The 18487-nt window shown below is 39.6% G+C and overlaps 1 protein-coding gene across 1 annotated transcript; it reads right to left on the bottom strand.

The window, feature by feature from the left end:
- Positions 1-3435: 3435 nt before the first annotated feature.
- Positions 3436-17772, bottom strand: hprt1 (hypoxanthine phosphoribosyltransferase 1). The gene is made up of 9 exons (XM_061928006.2): positions 17558-17772; positions 12511-12617; positions 9573-9756; positions 9434-9499; positions 9238-9255; positions 9071-9153; positions 8614-8660; positions 8429-8505; positions 3436-5694 (listed from the first exon to the last, which is right to left on the bottom strand). The coding sequence occupies exons 1-9, from the start codon at positions 17582-17584 to the stop codon at positions 5647-5649; spliced, it is 657 nt and encodes a 218-aa protein (XP_061783990.1). The 5' UTR covers positions 17585-17772; the 3' UTR covers positions 3436-5646.
- Between the last annotated feature and the right edge of the window lie 715 nt (positions 17773-18487).

Raw genomic sequence — 18487 nt, forward strand, 5'->3', positions numbered from 1 at the left:
TGATTGAAATGTTTATCAGTAGATTGCACGTACAATACAGTACATATTCCGTACAATTGACCACTAAATGGTAACACTTGAATAAGTTTTTCAACTTGTTTAAGTCGGGGTCCACGTTAATCAATTCATGGTAGTTCATCAGTTGGTGACATCTCTCCGCTGCTGACCTGTCTCCACTCAAGATGATCCCCTGCTGGCCCCACTATGGACTGGACTCTCACATTATTACAAACCTTGTTTCCATATGAGTAGGGAAATTGTGTTAGATGCAAATATAAACGGAATACAATGATTTGCAAATCATTTTCAACCCATATTCAGTTGAATATGCCACAAAGACAACATATTTGATGTTCAAACTGATAAACTTTTTTTTGTTGTTGCAAATAATCATTAACTTGAGAATTTGATGCCAGCAACACGTGACAATTAAAGAAGTTGGGAAAGGTGGCAATAAATACTGATAAAGTTGAGGAATGCTCATCAAACACTTATTTGGAACATCCCACATGTGTGCCGGCTAATTGGGAACAGGTGGGTGCCATGATTGGGTATAAAAACAGCTTCCCAAAAAATGCTCAGTCTTTCACAAGAAAGGATGGGGCAAGGTCACCACTTTGTCCACAACTGCGTGAGCAAATAGTCAAACAGTTTAAGAACAACGTTTCTCAAAGTGCAATTGCAAGAAATTTAGGGATTTCAACATCTACGGTCCATAATATCATCAAAAGGTTCAGAGAATCTGGAGAAATCACTCCACGTAAGCGGCATGGCCGGAAACCAACATTGAATGACCGTGACCTCCGATCCCTCAGACGGCACTGTATCAAAAACCGACATCAATCTCTAAAGGATATCACCACATGGGCTCAGGAACACTTTAGAAAACTACTGTCACTAAATACAGTTTGTCGCTACATCTGTAAGTGCAAGTTAAAGCTCTACTATGCAAAGCGAAAGCCATTTATCAACAACATCCAGAAACGCCGCCGGCTTCTCTGGGCCCGAGATCATCTAAGATGGACTCATGCAAAGTGGAAAAGTGTTCTGTGGTCTGACGAGTCCACATTTCAAATTGTTTTTGGAAATATTCGACATTGTGTCATCCGGACCAAAGGGGAAGTGAACCATCCAGACTGCTATCGACGCAAAGTTCAAAAGCCAGCATCTGTGATGGTATGGGGGTGCATTAGTGCCCAAGGCATGGGTAACTTACACATCTGTGAAGGCACCATTAATGCTGAAAGGTACATACAGGTTTCGGAACAGCATATGCTGCCAACTAAGCGGCGTCTTTTTCATGGACGCCCCTGCTTATTTCAGCAAGACAATGCCAAGCCACATTCAGCACGTGTTACAACAGTGTGGCTTCGTAAAAAAAAAAGAGTGCGGGTACTTTCCTGGTCCACCTTCAGTCGAGGATGTCGTTGTGACTTGTGCAACCCTTTGAGACACTTGTGATTTAGGGCTATATAAATGCACTTGGATTGATTGATTGAACAGCAGAGGTGTGCAAAGTGCGGCCCGCAGCACATTCTGAAAGTTGAAATAATAACACAATAAAACGTCGGAAAAATTGGGGAGATGGAGAAACAATGCAGAATGTAAAGACAAAATAATGAAATGATAACGAATATCACAAAGCATTGTCTTTAAGACATTGCTTGAAACGTCTGTGGCAGCGCATTTCGGGCAGTTTGTCCAAGTAGTGTCAGCATTGTGCGGTTGATTCCCAGTGACATGCTGCAGAAGTCAATATGGAAGATGCTAAACAGAACGTTAGTCCTCTTTTCTCTACATGGAAAATTTGAGCACAAAACATGACTAACAGTCTACAGACGTAGTATGATGCACACTCTGAAAGAAGGAGTTTTGTTTCACTGAAACACATCCATCTTAGAATAGCATATTAAAAAGGAGTAACATAAATGTGTGTTTAGAATTTTTTTTATTTTATTAACACGATTGTCCATCCATCCATCTTTTTCCGCTTATCCAAGGTCGGGTCGCGGGGGCATCCCTCACTGCTGGTGGACACCAGCAGGTTCTGGGATTACCGCCACGGCAGGCACTGACCTCCTTGCGGCCACAGCTCCCTCGACAATAGAGGCACGGGACATGGTCCACTCAGACTCAATGTCCACTGCCTTTCACGGAACATGTTCGAAGTTCCTCCGGAGGTGGGAATTGAAACTCTGACGGGAGACTGCCAGACATTCCCAGCAGACCCTAACATCTAATTTCCCCTCGGGGATCAATAAAGTACTATCTAATCTAATCTATGCATTTGGGACTGCCAGGTCTGTCTGAAATGCTCCCCCACCATCGGAGCAGACTCACCACACGGTGGTGATCGGTTGAATGCTCCGCCCCTCTCTTCACCTGAGTGTCCAAAACATGAGACCGCAAATCCGATGATACAACTACAAAGTCGATCATCGAACTGCGGCCTAGGGTGTCCTAGTGCCAAGTGCACATATGGACACCCATATGTTTGAATATGGCTGTTTGTTGTGGACAATACGTGACGAGCACAAAAGTCCAATAACAAAACACCACTCTGGTTCTGATCAGGACGGCCGTTTCTCCCAATCTCGCCTCTCCGGGTCTCACTGTTGTTGCCGATGTAAGTGTTGAGGTCCCCCAATAGAACAAAGGAATCCCCAGGGGGAGCACACTCCAGAACTCCATTTAGGGACTTCAAAAAGGTTAGGTACTCTAAATTGTTGTTTGGTGCGTAAGCTCAAGCAACAGTCCGGACCCGTACCCCCGTCCCGAGGTGGAGGGAAGCTACCCTCTCGTCTACTGGGTTAAACTCCACTGTGCAGGCTCTGAGCTGCGAGGCAACAAGTATTAAACATTTTAATGACATCTCAGAGCATTCAATCGATCACAACTGGACTGTTTGGTTTGTCTTAGAAGACGTTTCGCCTCTCATCCGAGTAGGCTTCATCAGTTCATGCTCATAGACTTAGATTTGTCAGATCAATCTATGGCCCCGTTTACACTGCACACCAAATCAGATTTTTTTGCCCTCAAGTGACACAGATGTGATTTTTTTGGCCAGTCTAAACGCTCCAAAGTGCTTCAAATCTGATCTTTTGGCATCAGGTTCAGATCCGATTCGAATCTGATTTTTTCAAATGTGACTTCCGTCTAAACGCAATGCAACCTGAATGTGATTTGTTCGTCAACTTTGGGCGAGCTAAGTCACTTGTGTGCAGTCGCCAGCGGAAATGGATATTTCATCACAACATCAGGTTTAGGTTTTTATTTAAGACGACCAAATTTTTGGTGCATCACTATCAATAGTGCGCAAATATTGATAGTGATATATTGTAAAACATCTGGTAACAGCTTCAATCCAAGCAGAAAAACAAATATATTTATACAATTTTGAACATCTTAATTGACACATGCATTGTGATATTGTACTTTACTTGAAGCAAGCAGGATTGCTTTTAATACATATTTCCATAGCAACTGTGGAAGATACAAGACAACGGTGCACAGGAGCAGCGAAGAATTGAATTTAAATGTGAGCTTTATCTTCCTCAAGCCTTCTTCATACAGACAGTCTGTGTGCAAAATTATTAGGGGAATAAAATGTTTTCCTTCCCATTATTCTTAGGTATTGTCAGTGTTAACCTAAAGAAAAGATCAAACATTTCAGGACAGTGATCAGTCATTAGTTTCTGAAAAAAAAAAATCCTTTACCGAAGCAGTAATAACCGCTTCTTGTTTGTTTTCATTGAATAACACATTGGAAAAGTTATTCTCGTGCAAGCAAGTCACAAAGGGCAACATTTTGTAGTTGAGAAAGTTACATTTGTTTTCCATCCATCTTCTTCCGCTTATCCGAGGTTGGGTTAGCGGGGGCAGCAGCCTAAGCAGGGAAGCCCAGACTTCTGGCTCCTCTCCATGTGGAGGAGCAGCGGCTTTACTTTAAGCTCCTCCCGGATGACAGAGCTGCTCACCCTATCTCTAAGTAAGAGCCCCGTCACTCGGTGGAGGAAATTAATTTCGGCCGCATGTATCCTTTATCTTGTCCTTTCAGTCATAACCCAAAGTTCATGACCATAGGTGAGGATGGGAACGTAGATCGACCGGTAAATTGAGAGCCTTCCGGCTCAGCTCCTTCACCACAACGGATCGATACAGCGTCCGCTTTACTGAAGACGCCGCACCAATCTGCCTGGGGATCTTACGATCCACTCATCCCTCCCTCGTGAACAAGACTCTGTCACACTTGGCTGCGAACCAATCCAGTGAGAGCTGAAGATCCTGGCCAGATGAAGCCATCAGGACCACATCATCTGCAAAAAGCAGAGACCTAATCCTGCAGCCACCAAACCGAATCCCCTCAACGCCCTGACTGCGCCTAGAAATACTGTCCATAAAAGTTATGAACATAATCCGTGACAAAGTGCAGCCTTGGCGAAGTCCAACCCTCACTGGAAACGGGTCCGACTTGCTACCGGCAATGCGGACCAAGCTCTGACACTGATCATACAGGGAGCGGACCGCCACAATCAGACAGTCCGATACCCCATACTCTCTGAGCACTCCCCACAGGACTTCCCGGGGGACACGGTCCAATGCCTTCTCCAAGTCCACAAAGCACATGTAGACTGGTTGAGCAAAGTCCCATGCACCCTCAAGGACCCTGCCGAGAGTATAGAGCTGGTCCACAGTTCCACGACCAGGATGAAAACCACACTGTTCCTCCTGAATCCGAGGTCTCCAGTACACCTGAATAGACCTTACCGGAAAGGCTGAGGAGTGTGATCCCACGATAATTGGAACACACCCTCCGGTTCTCCTTCTTAAAGAGAGGAACCACCACCACTGCCAATCCAGAGGTACCGCCCCTGATGTCCACGGAACTTCGGGCGGATCTCATACACCCCCGGGGTGCTGACACAGAGGAGCGTTTTGACTACCTCGGCAACCTCAGCCCCAGAAATAGGAGAGCCCACCACGGATTCCCCAGGCACTGCTTCCTCATAGGAAGACGTGTTGGTGGGATACAGGAGGTCTTCGAAGTATTCCTGTATTGTTTTCTTTAATGTTAGTCAGCTTACAATGTTATATCTAACAATTTTATAGACAAATTATACTACCTATAGTCATGATTGAGAGTGGGGGGCACGATATATTTTCTTCTTCCGAGAGGGCGCGTAACAGAAAATATTTGAGAAGCACTGATCTACACATCCATCTTCTACTGCTTGTCCCTCTCATAAACATCACAAATGGGTTAGATGGCGCATGCCAGTTTGGTCAGCATGTTGCCAAAATAATTTTTTTGCAAAAATATTTATCATAAACAATGACTTTTTATGTTTTATGTCTTTAATAAGAGTGAAATTATTATTCCTGCAAAATTGGACATTAAATAAATAAATACTGACATTTTGAAGTTTTAAAACCAAAGGCCTTGACTATTTTAAGGCCAACTACCGGTATCCACTGGCCGAATAATTGTGCACACAGGTTATGGATTTTAAGCATATCTGTGCACCATCCTGTATATACAAGATGTTGCTCTATCTTAAGGAAGCTTAATTAAAGCAGGCAGCACTCAAATATAAAACGGGGCTCTTACAAAGAAAATGCACATCAGAGTGTACTATAAAGTGCTCTTCATGCTTTGTACTTCTCCTTCCCGGTTTCACTAATGACGCAGATATGCTGAAACACAAAATAAGCAAAGGTACATTTAATAGGCTTGTTATGTTGAAAAACTCATACAGCACATTTTCCCAAGGGAGGGAGTTGTCACAGTACATGTTACAAATTGTCTTTCCCTCAATGAATTGCAGCTTCACAGTGAAGAAGGCACTCATGCTGCACCAGACCACGCTTCATGGTAGAGAAACTGTCTTGGTACTCATCGGCGTTGCCACCTCGTTAAACGATAATAACAACGTGTTGACATTTTCAGGGAATAGTAAATCTATTTTGTTATAAAACTTGTACACTATACAGTATACTCAAAAGTAAATCCTAGTTTCATTTTTGTATAGTACAGTGTTTCCCATAAATGTATTTACTTGTGGCGGCCTGCCACAAACAAATTTAGATAGCCACAATTAGGTATGCCGCTATCTGTTATAATCACTCCCATAAAATGTGGCTTGTCGCTGGTCAATGTTTGCTACCTGTACGCTTTCCATGATCCACTCAACTGACTGTAACAAAATGTAGTTCTATTAGTGCTGTCAAATGTTGGTGCTTGCAATTAATATCAGTAACTTACTTGCATGATTTTAATCAACTTGAAAAAAAACTCCAATATGTTGACATAAATGCAATTTCATAATGTCATACACAAAATGTATGATGTCATACACAAACATTTGTAAAATGTTTTCATTGAATGCATGTAATTTATTTATTGTTGTATTTTGAAGCAAATTTTGCCACATATACACATACATACATATATAATTATATACATACAGTATATACACACACACACACACACACACACACACACACACACACACATATATATATACACACATATACTTAAACACACACATATATACATGTATATACATAAACATATGTATACACGTAAGCACACACGTCTTGCTTTTGAGGTTAAGGTAAAGAATATTTTTTTGTGATGAATCACATGCGTTAACGCTAGGAGTGTTCAATGATGGCATCAATTGCGATTGATTAATTGCAGTCATGTTTTGTGCATTATGTTTTTTTAAATCACGTTAAACTATAAAGTTACAGTCTCCGTATAGTTTCCTCGCCCTCTTTATGTGCTTGACTTGTTGGGGTGTAAAAAACAGAAAAGTCAGTCACACCCTGTAATGGACATTGATTGGCTCTCATTGTGTTTGAGCCTGTTTATCAGAAGCTGATGGGCTCCATTGTAGGTGGGCAAGCAAAGGGAGGAGCGGTGAGTAGTGGAGTATCTGCATCTTGTTTCTTCTTTGCAGCAGACTCCACTATTGCTAGTGAGTTTTTGGTCTGATGAATATGAATTTTACTTTTCAAAAACACCTGACTGCACCACTGATAAAGGTAGAGTGATATGCCTTTTTTGTAAGAATGAGTTTTCTTACCACCAAAGCAGCTTAATCACCCAGTTGTGCTGCAGCCATGGCCAATGTTAGCAGCACAGATGTTAGCAATTTATCAAGACATAGCATTAGCTCCTTACCAAACACGACTGGAAAACACTCTGCATATGAGCACATCTCTGACTCAGAGCCTATAAAAATGACTTGCTCTTTCCAAAGAACAAATAAGAGGCATGAGGTCAGCATAGCTGCTTTGTCCTCTGGAGCCTACTAGAGACGATTGCCTAATGTTAATTTCCTCATCACCTAATTTTGGGATGATGAAGAACAATGCTATTTTGATGATCTACTGTAGTTTACAGCACTGTGGTTAATAGGTCTGTTTTATCGATTTTATATTATCTCAACCAGACGAGTTCAATACGTGCTTTTATGTCACTAACAAAAGTGTTTTAACAGTTTTTTCACGTGTTAACTTCAGCATTTCATACAGACCTGTAAATGGCTAAAACGGCTTCTGTTTAAATCTGTTAAAAACAAGAAGTGACTTCATGAAGCCACTTTTTTGGTTATATGGTATTAATTATCTTTTAATTTGCCACAATAATGTAATGAATTTACATAAAAATACCTCAAGTCGAGGGCTTTTCTTAGCATTTTCTGATGAGACTATAAAAAGAGATACAAGTAATTAATTATTGATCATATCTCATTAAACGCTTATTTATTTATTTTAATCGCTTGACAGCCCGAGTTCGTCAACTATGACCTAGTTTACATATACTCGGAAAGATGGCTAACGTCACCCCGCACTCGGTCATTGATCATTGAACAGCTAACCTGCTACCATGTTGGCATGTGTTTAAAACAAAATATATTTAATAATGCCTTGCTTTACATTGAACATTTATTTTTATACTGTGGAGAGAAGGCAACCTAGTTTCAATGCTGTCTGTTTTGTATCATGGCCCAGAGTGAATTGACAATTAAGAATCTTGAATCTGTTCAGATCCTTTATATTGTCTTTTTTTTAATTAACTACCAACATTTTCTCATCTTATTGGACAATTTGAGACTAACATGAAAGCAGTATTGCTCATGATTAATTATGTAAATCAGACGATGCAGAAGAAGATTGTTTTCAAGCTCTGGCTTCTCCAAGGCACCATCACCAACCGTGACTCCTGCTCGCCAAAGGCTGCACTGTATTTTGCTACTCGGCGACTTATGTCGCAACGCAGTTGCTTTCTTGTCCCTCACTTAATGCGTTACATTTGGTAACATGAACATATGATTTCCATTTCTTGCTCTTAAAAATACAACAAACACTGATGGGACGGACACAGTAACAATATGATTTTACGGATGTAAAAACTACTTACATTTAGATCTCTGAAGTACTCGTTGTAGTCTAGGGCATATCCCACCACAAACTTGTCAGGGACCTCAAACCCCACAACTGAAACACAAATAGTAAGACACTTTAGTTGATAACATGAATGCTGGCAAAGCAACATCTGGTTCTTTTTGAATGATCAAAGACAGAAGTCACGAAGCGTAAACTCACAGTCTGGCCGGTAGCCAACACTTCTTGGCGTCCTCTTCACCAACAAACTGTGCATAGAAATCATGTTGAGTATCATGCACTACATACAATTAACACTAGTCAGATACTGCTGTTTATGTGTATAAGGCACATTGTTACTGTAAATCAGTGCTTCTCAGTTATTTTATGTTACACACCCCGTAGGAAGAAGATAATCTGCCCCCCACTATTCATCACAACTATAAATAGTACCAATTGTCTATAAAATTGTTACAAATACACCTCTGCACAAAATTGTATCCTTATTAATATTAAAGAAAACAACACCCCGGTCTATTCTAGTGTGGCAAAATAAAGCATGTTCCCCAAGGTCACAGGCAGTCCCCCTGGCATTGCACCCCTCCCAACTAGAGGGGCCACCCCACTATTTGAGAAGGACTACTGAAAGTACATTAGCTTGAAAGAAGAGTTGTATTACCTTGCAACTTTAACCATTTTGGGCTCGTACTGCTTAAGGAGTTGCAATAATGTCTTCATCGTCTTCCCTGTATCAATAATATCCTTAAACGCATCACAGGAGAAGCTCATATTAAAGACTGCATAAATAGGACAATGATTGCAATGATGTAGAGTGTATTTACTTACCTCCACAATTAGGACATTCTGCGAAAAACAACAGAAATGTGGATTACAAACACTATATCAACACGCAGCGTGAGTGTTACTCAGCTGTCTGTTGCTCTGTTCTTGTGGTATTGCACAGTAACACGGGAAATAGACTGCAGCAGTGAATGATAATGAGTGGAGTGTGTGTATTGTCAGGTGATGTATGACTGCTCACCTTGCCTGTCAGAGTAGACAAGTCATCTCCTCCAATAACTTTGATTTCTCCTGTCGACTGGTCATTCTGAGCGAACACGAACACATTGCACATTCAATTTTCTCATGGCTTCAAAGCATGAGCGTGTGTAAGTGCTTACATAGTAGCTCTTGAGGCGAATGAAGTCCACTGTCATGGGAATGGAGCGGTCGCTGTTCCTGTTCAGGGCTTTAATGTAGTCGAGCAGGTCCGCAAAAAACTTGTAGCCACCTTTCAGCACGCAGAGGGCAACAATGTGCTGCCCTCCCATTTCCTTCATAATCTCCCTGGCAAGTCTTTCTGTCCTGCGATTACCGGTACATAGAGGAAGAAAGGTTGGTCAGCTCAGTTTTTTGCTACAGTCAGCAGTACTTTAACACTTATTTTTATTTGTGTCAGCAGACATCGTGTCATTGCTAAAGCTCAACTAGAACCCTAACTAATAACGCCATACATGTCATTTCCACAAGTTATGCATCAATGGTGTTTGTATGTGCAAACACAGAGGCGGTACATTAAAATGTCGGCGTCACAGAATGTCCTTGAAGATTTGCAAAAATCAGTGGAAATTCTCCCCATGTCATACCATTCAGACAATATTTAAAAAAAATATGCATCTGAAGTTGCACAAAACTTTGACATCCAAACTGCTGTTACGCATGACATTATGCGCAGAGGTTACGCTAGGCATTAGCAGTAGGCAGGTTTCCAATCTTCTACATACCAATGTCAGTGTTTCCCACACACCGTGAATATGCCACAGATACATTTGGATGAATACATAAATTGGCACAACCTGTCTTCACGGTGGCAGAGGGGTTAGTGCATCTGCCTCACAATACGAAGGTCCTGAGTAGTCTTGGGTTCAATCCCGGGCTCGGGATCTTTCTGTGTGGAGTTTGCATGTTCTCCCCGTGACTGCGTGGGTTCCCTCCGGGTACTCCGGCTTCCTCCCACTTCCAAAGACATGCACCTGGGGATAAGTTGATTGGCAACACTAAAATTGGCCCTAGTGTGTGGATGTGAGTGTGAATGTTGTCTGTCTATCTGTGTTGGCCCTGCGATGAGTTGGCGAGTTGTCCAGGGTGTACCCCGCCTTCCGCCCGATTGTAGCTGAGATAGGCTCCAGCGCCCCCCGCGACCCCAAAGGGAATAAGCGGTAGAAAATGGATGGATGGATGGGCACAACCTGTCACCCTCGCTGATAAACATTCTTAACTCAGCTCATTCTCGGAATGGAATGGTTTATAGAAAAAAAAAACATTTAGGTTGACCTGACTCTGCTTCTTTGTTTTACTACTCGATCATATGCATAGAGTAACACGAGGCAAAGAAGAAGCAGGAGTTGTGGAGGCTTTTGTGTTGTAAACATGGCGAGCAGAAAAGAAAGTCAGAGACAGAAGATGTGTTTGTGGTATTGTATATATAGATCTGCTGCAAGGAAGCACTGGCAAACCTGCCAACTCCCGAATTTTGCCCTTGTCTACCGCAAGTTACCAATCTCCTATGTTGTGGTGTTTTTGTATGGATATAAAATATTGTAGCTTTTGCCCGAATGTTGAAAGAATTACAATGAGGTGGTCGATCAACCACTTTATTCAAACAACCGCGCCAAAAAAACATCTAAAACCGCATCCCTTAAAGCGTTCAATGACTCTCAAACTGTCAGAAAATACAACTTTAAGACATGATTGAACAACAAAAGTGCACATTCCCACCACACCTGTGTTAAAGAAATGTCCATCTATGCGAGTGGAATTAAAAAAAAAAAAAGTATGTTCACGTAAAAACAAAATCCTATGCACATTTTGTCCAACCAGAAAAAACACCACAGATGACACAAAACACCTCTTCTCATCAATATAGTGATACAGTATATTAGATTGCAATGTGTATACTATCTTTATAATCAGCACATAAATTAACCTTAACATTAATAAAGGTGTTATGAAATATCTAGCTAAGACAAAAGTGCATGGAAAGAGATCTACTGATTCACAAACACAACATTTTGCCAGCTGTGTAACTTTTTACAATTTACAGTGGTAAATCAAATTTTACTTACTTACTTCTATGACAGCTCAAGGGGACCTACAATAATTGTCTATTTTTCTGACTTGCAAATATTGTTAGACACTCGTGGAATACAATGCCAAAGTTTGTAATAGAGGGACATATGTGACATCACAGATTGACGAACATTATGAGAGCATCCTTGTATATGCTGTCAGCCATATTCCTTCCCCTCTGCTCTACTGAGATTGCCGTGTCATCCCTTTTTGTCTAATGCCCTCTCGCCTGCTTTGATATCCTTAAAATCCAATTTTAATTCATTTACTTTATCCTTTAAGAACCTCAGGTGTGAAGCAGCCACAGTTTAAAGAGAATAGAAAAAAAGTCAATAACAAACACACTCACAAACATTAGGCAAATAAAATACTTCCATGTTTATTCGTCCATTATGGAGGGGTTATTTGCAATCTAACAAACCAGACTCAAAAAGTGGTTTAATGACTTTTAATACGTTTTAATGACCAACGGTAACCTTATGTAATACAAAGAACCTTGGTAACTGAAGCGGTGTGAGGAATACATCAGTATATTTCTGGCGGCCCACAACAACTGTCCGTCACAAATACATTTGCAGCTACATGCTCGCCTTTACTCAAACAAATTTTAATGCACCTGCTTTACATACCATTGAATAGGAAGATCAGTGTTGCTTAGCGACTTTGTCGCTATACTTCAAGAGTAATTAGAGACCTCAAGATACTTTTTATCATTTTTACCCACTTTTTCCAAATGTGTCACAGCTAATTATACAAATTGAGTGATTATATAGTTACGGTATTTATCCACAACCAACAACCACAACAAATAGATTGCAGTCCTGTGGGAAACACCGTGAAGGATACATAATTTTCCAGTTTAGCTCATATAACAAGCTACTCACTCCTTTTCATAGAGGCTAAAAATCACTGATTTAGAGAAACAACCGATTTTAGTTTGAACTATGTCTTCTGAACCTGCTACAAGCTGGTTCACATGTGACAACTCACCTGTCCAAAATGAGTCCATGTGGGATGTAAACTCTCTCTAAGTCAAATGCATAATGCTTTGGAATGCAAAACAGGTCCAGATCATAGCCCTGCTCCTCATCAGTGATCTGAAAGAGACAAACTAGAGTTAGAAAATATTTCAGGCATGTAACAGTACAAGGGAATCTTGCAAGGTCACTTCTTTCCCATGAATACTCTGTTTATATCAGTATTTAAACTTGTGTTGTGGACAATAGAGCTGACCTTTTCTAAGGCCAAACCTTACCAGCAAAGATAACCACCACCTGCTTTGACTAATACTTTGGGAATAAGATGTATGTTAAATTAAAGGTATGGCATAAAATGCAGGAATCTGCAAAAAAATTAAATCACACACACAATAGTGTGTGTAGATGGCACTGAAATAAAACACCTTAGTTATTATTTTTTATCAAAGGTTTTTGACTAATTGTGTTTAAAGAAACTTCCAATTGGTTGTCTGTTCTTTACTGGAATACCCTGGAGGACTGTTGATTGGCTACTTTTTTTTTTAGCAGAAACAAGTAGAAAGAGGAAATATTCCATCAAGTTAAAAAGATGGCATGCTCACCAACACGTTCATAAACATTGAAAGACAAATCAAAAGAAAAGTAAGTTAATTTCCAAGAGAATAGAATAGATTTTATCTTTATTGTCATTGTACAACGAAATTGCAAGCAAACTAATTTAGTGCAAATTCATAATGACACATAAAAAACATAAGAACATGGTACTCAGATAAATAGATAAAAATAATACATAAAATACTAAGGCTGAAACGACGCGTCGACGTCATCGGTTACGTAAATACGTCGACGTCGTTTTTTCTTGCACTTGTTTAATGGTTAAGAGTTTGATAGCCTAATTAATAATTGTAAATTATGGTATTGATAATTGATTGATTTTTTACAGCATGTTTATCTTGTGGTGTTTTGTCCTTAAAGGTTTTTCACCTACTAAAGAAGCTAAAGGCTACTAAAGGCTACTAAAGACAGCTAAAGAAACTAAAGTCTACTAAAGTCTACTAACACTGCTAAAGACTGCTAAAAAGACTAAAGAAGAAAAAAGAAGCTGTTTCTTCGTTGGAAAAACTGTTGCAAACTAAAGGAAAATAAAAGGAATAAGTAACTACGGTCTGGTCTTTTGAGTGAAATCCAGAAGCCACATTCAGCATTGGTACATCCCTTCAAGTGTGGGATAAGCACAGCGAAAAAAGCAAAACACTTGACAGTTGTTGTCTGCACACTGTGTCGAGCGGAAATGGCCTATCATAGCAGCACAACGGCTATGAAGGAACATTTGGAAAGAAAACACCCGACAGCGTTCTTGCCATCACCATCAACTAGTCAATCGTCCGCGTGAGTATACCTTGTCGTCATTACACAAAAACATGAATGTGTCATTTGTATCTGCGTTGTAAATTCATAAACTAAAACACTGTTTCGCTCTGAGAGGCGCGTTTGGCGTGCCTGTTCAGTGTTTACAAAGACGCGCTCCTCTTTAACGCTAACATTAACTAGTTGTGCAAATACCTTTTACAACATTAACAGTTACATATACTATGTAAAAACCAACAATTAACTTTCACTTTAATCATACTATCATTGTTGTGTTATTAAGCAAAATAAGCAATACTTTTACTTTTGTTGAAATGTTTACACTGTTACAGAATATTTCCTTTTGCACTTTTTTGTATTGGATGTTTATCTTTATTTTTGCACATTTTAAAGCAAAATAAGCAATACTTTTACTTTTGAAATGCTTATACTACTGCAGAATATTAAGATTTGCACTGGATGTTTACTTTTATATTTGCACATTAAAAAGCAAATAAGCTACTTTTAATTTTGTTAAATGTTAAAAGTTTTAAGTGTTTACATTGTTACAGAATATTTTGTCATGTTGTTGTCAATGTTGACTGAGTGGCCATACATTTTTTTTTTTGTAAATAAAAGTCATGCCTTTTGAAAAAACTGGCCAACATTTATTTTTTCATCTTCATTTTAAATTTAAAAAAAAATCGGTAAAAGGAAAAATAATCTATAGATTAATCGAAAAAAATAATCTATAGATTAACCGATTAATCGAAAAAATAATCTATAGATTAATCGATAGAAAAATAATCGTTAGCTGCAGCCTTATAAAATACCTATCACACAGCCCACATGCAGTCATTCTTTTTTATGCCTTGTGTTCAACGACACTGTTGCTCTCGGGTAAAAAGTGTTCTTAAATCTGTTTGTCCGGCATTTTATTGTCCTGTATCTCCTGCCTGAGGGCAGCAGTTCAAAAAGTTTATGTCCGGAGCTAATGAATGATAGCATGCCTCACTAGCCAGGGCATTGAAACCACCACCTGCACCTGAGAGACGTGTTTGCTGGGAGACAGGCAGCGCGAGGAGGTTTGATACTCACTCTATTAAGTACATGTATTTTTTTAAATGGTCAATATAGTATTCAGAAATTAGATCGCATGTTACTGTGAATCAAGAAGATACTGTATATGTTTTTTTGCGGTCTTTCTTGGCTCACGCAATCCTCCTATACAAAGTTCTACAAATATATAGGTAACTGTGTGGCTGCACTTACATAAGAAGGGAATCTTAACATGTCATTGTGAAAGTCTGCCATTTTTTCCATTTGCTAACACTAAACACGTGCAAGCCTCATCTGTCTATACAGAGGAGTGCTCAACAACACTATACAATGTTTCCAGTATTTTTCAAATAGCCTCCAGCCAACACTTCGCCTGTGTCATGACATAACTGGTGTCATGTGAAAGCTGAGAAGCCGGCGCAAAACTTGAGGTGACTTAAGAATAACATGGGTGACCACAAGCAACCTAGTGTTACCAACGGCATATAAGAGTGTGTTTTGAGTCCTCCTGCACCTGCTAGTCTAGTTTGTAAATAGTTGAGAGTAGGCCTGGGCCGATCGCCAATAAGTCAATTAATTGAACTATAAATGAAAATGAAGTTGATGACTTTGCAGTGTGCATCGCTCTCGGCACCTGAGCATGTTTAACAGTAAAATCAACTGAACGCAGTGAGATCTCTTTTCAGTCATGTACAATCTTTGTCTCCGTGGGTGGAGAGCAGGACCGTTAGCTTACACACACACAAGACTCACGGACAACGCCTTCCTACTTGCGACTCCCTAGTTAGATGTTTCGCAAAGTAACAAAAATTAAAAAGGAAAAACATAATTACAAAGTAGAGATGTCCAATAATGGCTTTTTTGCTTATATCCATTATTCCGATATTGTCCAACTCTTAATTACCGATTCCGATATCAACCGATACCGATGTATACAGACGTTGAATTAACACATTATTATGCCTAATTTTGTTGTGATGCCAGGCTGGATGCATTAAACAATGTAACAAAGTTTTCCAAAATAAATCAACTCAAGTTATGGAAAAAAAATGCCAACATGGCACTGCCATATTTATTATTGAAGTCACAAAGTGCATTTTTTTTTTTTTAACATGCCTCAAAACAGCAGCTTGGAATTTGGGACATGCTCTCCCTGAGAGAGCATGAGGAGGATGAGGTGGGCGGGGTTGGGGGGGCTTTAGGGGGGCTAGGGAGTAGTGGGGGGTTTATATCGTAGCGTCCCGGAAGAGTAAGTGCTGCAAGGGGTTCTGGGTATTTGTTCTGTTGTGTTTATGTTGTGTTACGGTGCAGATGTTCTTTTGAAATGTGTTTGTCATTCTTGTTTGATGTGGGTTCACAGTGTGGCCCATATTTGTAACAGTGTTAAAGTTGTTTATAAATCTCTATTACTAAGCCAATATTTCAGCTTTAAACTGGATGCCTAATATGAGCCCATCGACATGGAGGAAAGAATGCACTGTTGCAACAAAAAAAGACAACACCCAACATAGTTTATCCAACTGGGAAAAAAATGCATTTTAAGATGTTCAATATTTACTTAACTTAAATGTTTGCTTACAGAGATGAGTAACATGTATTTTCCTTCCACTTACACTACAATGGTAAACAATTCTACAGTAATAAGAAATACAAGTTGTATATCCTTTTAAATACTTACATCAGTGCTTAATTTGGTCATAAATAATGCTGATAATAACATCGTTTATCGGCAATAATTTGTGGGACAATATATCGACCAGTAAAATTTGTTACCGGCCCATGCCTAGTTGAGGATCCTGTTTAACTACGATTAAGGCCAACTGAACATAAACATCTGCTTGGGCTACACACTATCAAACCAAGATAACAGTGGCATACACAGCACAAGTCACGTGATCTGTAGGAGTATTTTCCACTTAAAATGGATGTTGTCTGTTTGAGAAGCAGGTCAACTCGGGGCGTCCTTGAGGTTTTTGCAAACAAAGTCCAAGTTTAGCAACTGCGCACTCATCAGCACTTGAACGCTATTTCAGGAACTCTTATTTTCCACTTGTCGGTCTTATTTCGGCTAGTTTCCTACTCGGTCCTTTTAGTTGCTTTTTTTATGTCGGTCCAGTAAATGGAACCTTTCTGGCCAGTTTTAAAGTAGTTGTTTAAAAATTATATCACATAAATGGGATCATTAAATAGATAACTAAGTGCACTATATACAGTAAATTGTGCCTCTACTGTATTTCACATTGACTAAACTGAATGATTTGCACTATAGTACAGTAATAACTTGCAAGCAAATTCACACGTCTCAGGTTATATCTTGAAGTATTTTTTTCTGTTGTGATAAGCGTATATCTATGTAATTACGTTAATTATGTGAAGTAACTGCCGGACACGTTAGATTGTATTCATATGGCGGTAAAAAAAATAAAATGTCGACTGCGTCACGTACACAAAGCATGGTGAGCATTTGTCACTATAGCCACAGGCCACGTTAGGAAACCGTTGAAAGTGCGCCTTAACATGTGTGTTTAAGGGCGAGTTGCTCAATAAATAACAGTTTTATCTAATTAACCACAGTAACGCCCACGTACAGCGTGTGAGTACTACCAGCACGTCGCGGCTGCTACTGTCGCTGTCTTCTGTGCGGGAGACCTTACCACAATACACTGGCTGGATGTCGCCATGTCCGTTTACGTCTGGCTTCCCTTTAATGCGGCGTGGTCCACAATATGGCGGGGATTAAAAATATATGAAACAGTTCAGGTAGCGTGTTGTAGTTCCCCTAGGACAGCTGGCACATGTAGGAGCGAGCTGCTTCGTTCTCTTCCGCCTTCAGCACAAGGTCTCTCGCATGGAGTGCGGTTAACACGAATCAGGATGACGAAAGAAGCCAATCAAAACGAGCAGGGAAATGTTAGCTCCGCCCCCTTTGCTAGAGTGCCTGGGCCGCATGCTTTGATTGACATAGTACGCCAACTGTATTTTCATGAATATCCATTTCCAATAGTCACGGTTTTCCTACTGTGAGCCAAAAGATGATTGGATTTTTGCAATCAAAGACTTGCAATAGTAGGTTGAAGAGCAGCAATGGTAATGATATTAATTTGTGTCTTTATTACGAAAGTTTTATTTTTACACTGAATTTTGTAACGGAATTTTTGCGTTTGGAATTTTGTGAACGGATTTCGTTTTTTAACAATTTATGCGGACAATTTCAGTGAATACAATTTTGTGAGCAAAATGTGTGTTCACAAATTCAATTTGTCTTTGTTTAAATTAAAAAAACAGTTGTATAAAAATTCAGTGCAGAAATCCAATATTAGTTGCTTTGAAACTCAAGACCCACTTCCGGTAAATTAAGACTGACGCAATCGATCCTGTCTCAGAACTAGCAAATTAAGTGATTTATACATTTTTACTCTGCATTTTTATTCAATTATTTTTTTTACACTGAATTTTTATTCAATGCATTTTTTACACTGAATTGTATTCATGGACTTATTCACACTCAACTTTTTACTTTTTTTTTTTTTTACACTGAATTGTGTTATATATATTTTATATTGACTTTTTATAGTTAATTTATT

Source organism: Nerophis lumbriciformis, linkage group LG35 (assembly GCF_033978685.3).
Source record: "Nerophis lumbriciformis linkage group LG35, RoL_Nlum_v2.1, whole genome shotgun sequence".
Lineage (NCBI taxonomy): Eukaryota > Metazoa > Chordata > Actinopteri > Syngnathiformes > Syngnathidae > Nerophis > Nerophis lumbriciformis.

Excerpts from the sequence above, each read along its gene's own strand:
- hprt1 (XM_061928006.2), bottom strand. The coding sequence starts at position 17,584 with ATGGCGACATCCAGCCAGTGTATTGTG. Across the intron at positions 12,618-17,557 it reads CATCCAGCCAGTGTATTGTG|ATCACTGATGAGGAGCAGGG; the intron begins GTAAGGTCTCCC and ends TGTCTCTTTCAG. Across the intron at positions 8,661-9,070 it reads AAAATGGTTAAAGTTGCAAG|TTTGTTGGTGAAGAGGACGC; the intron begins GTAATACAACTC and ends TTCTATGCACAG.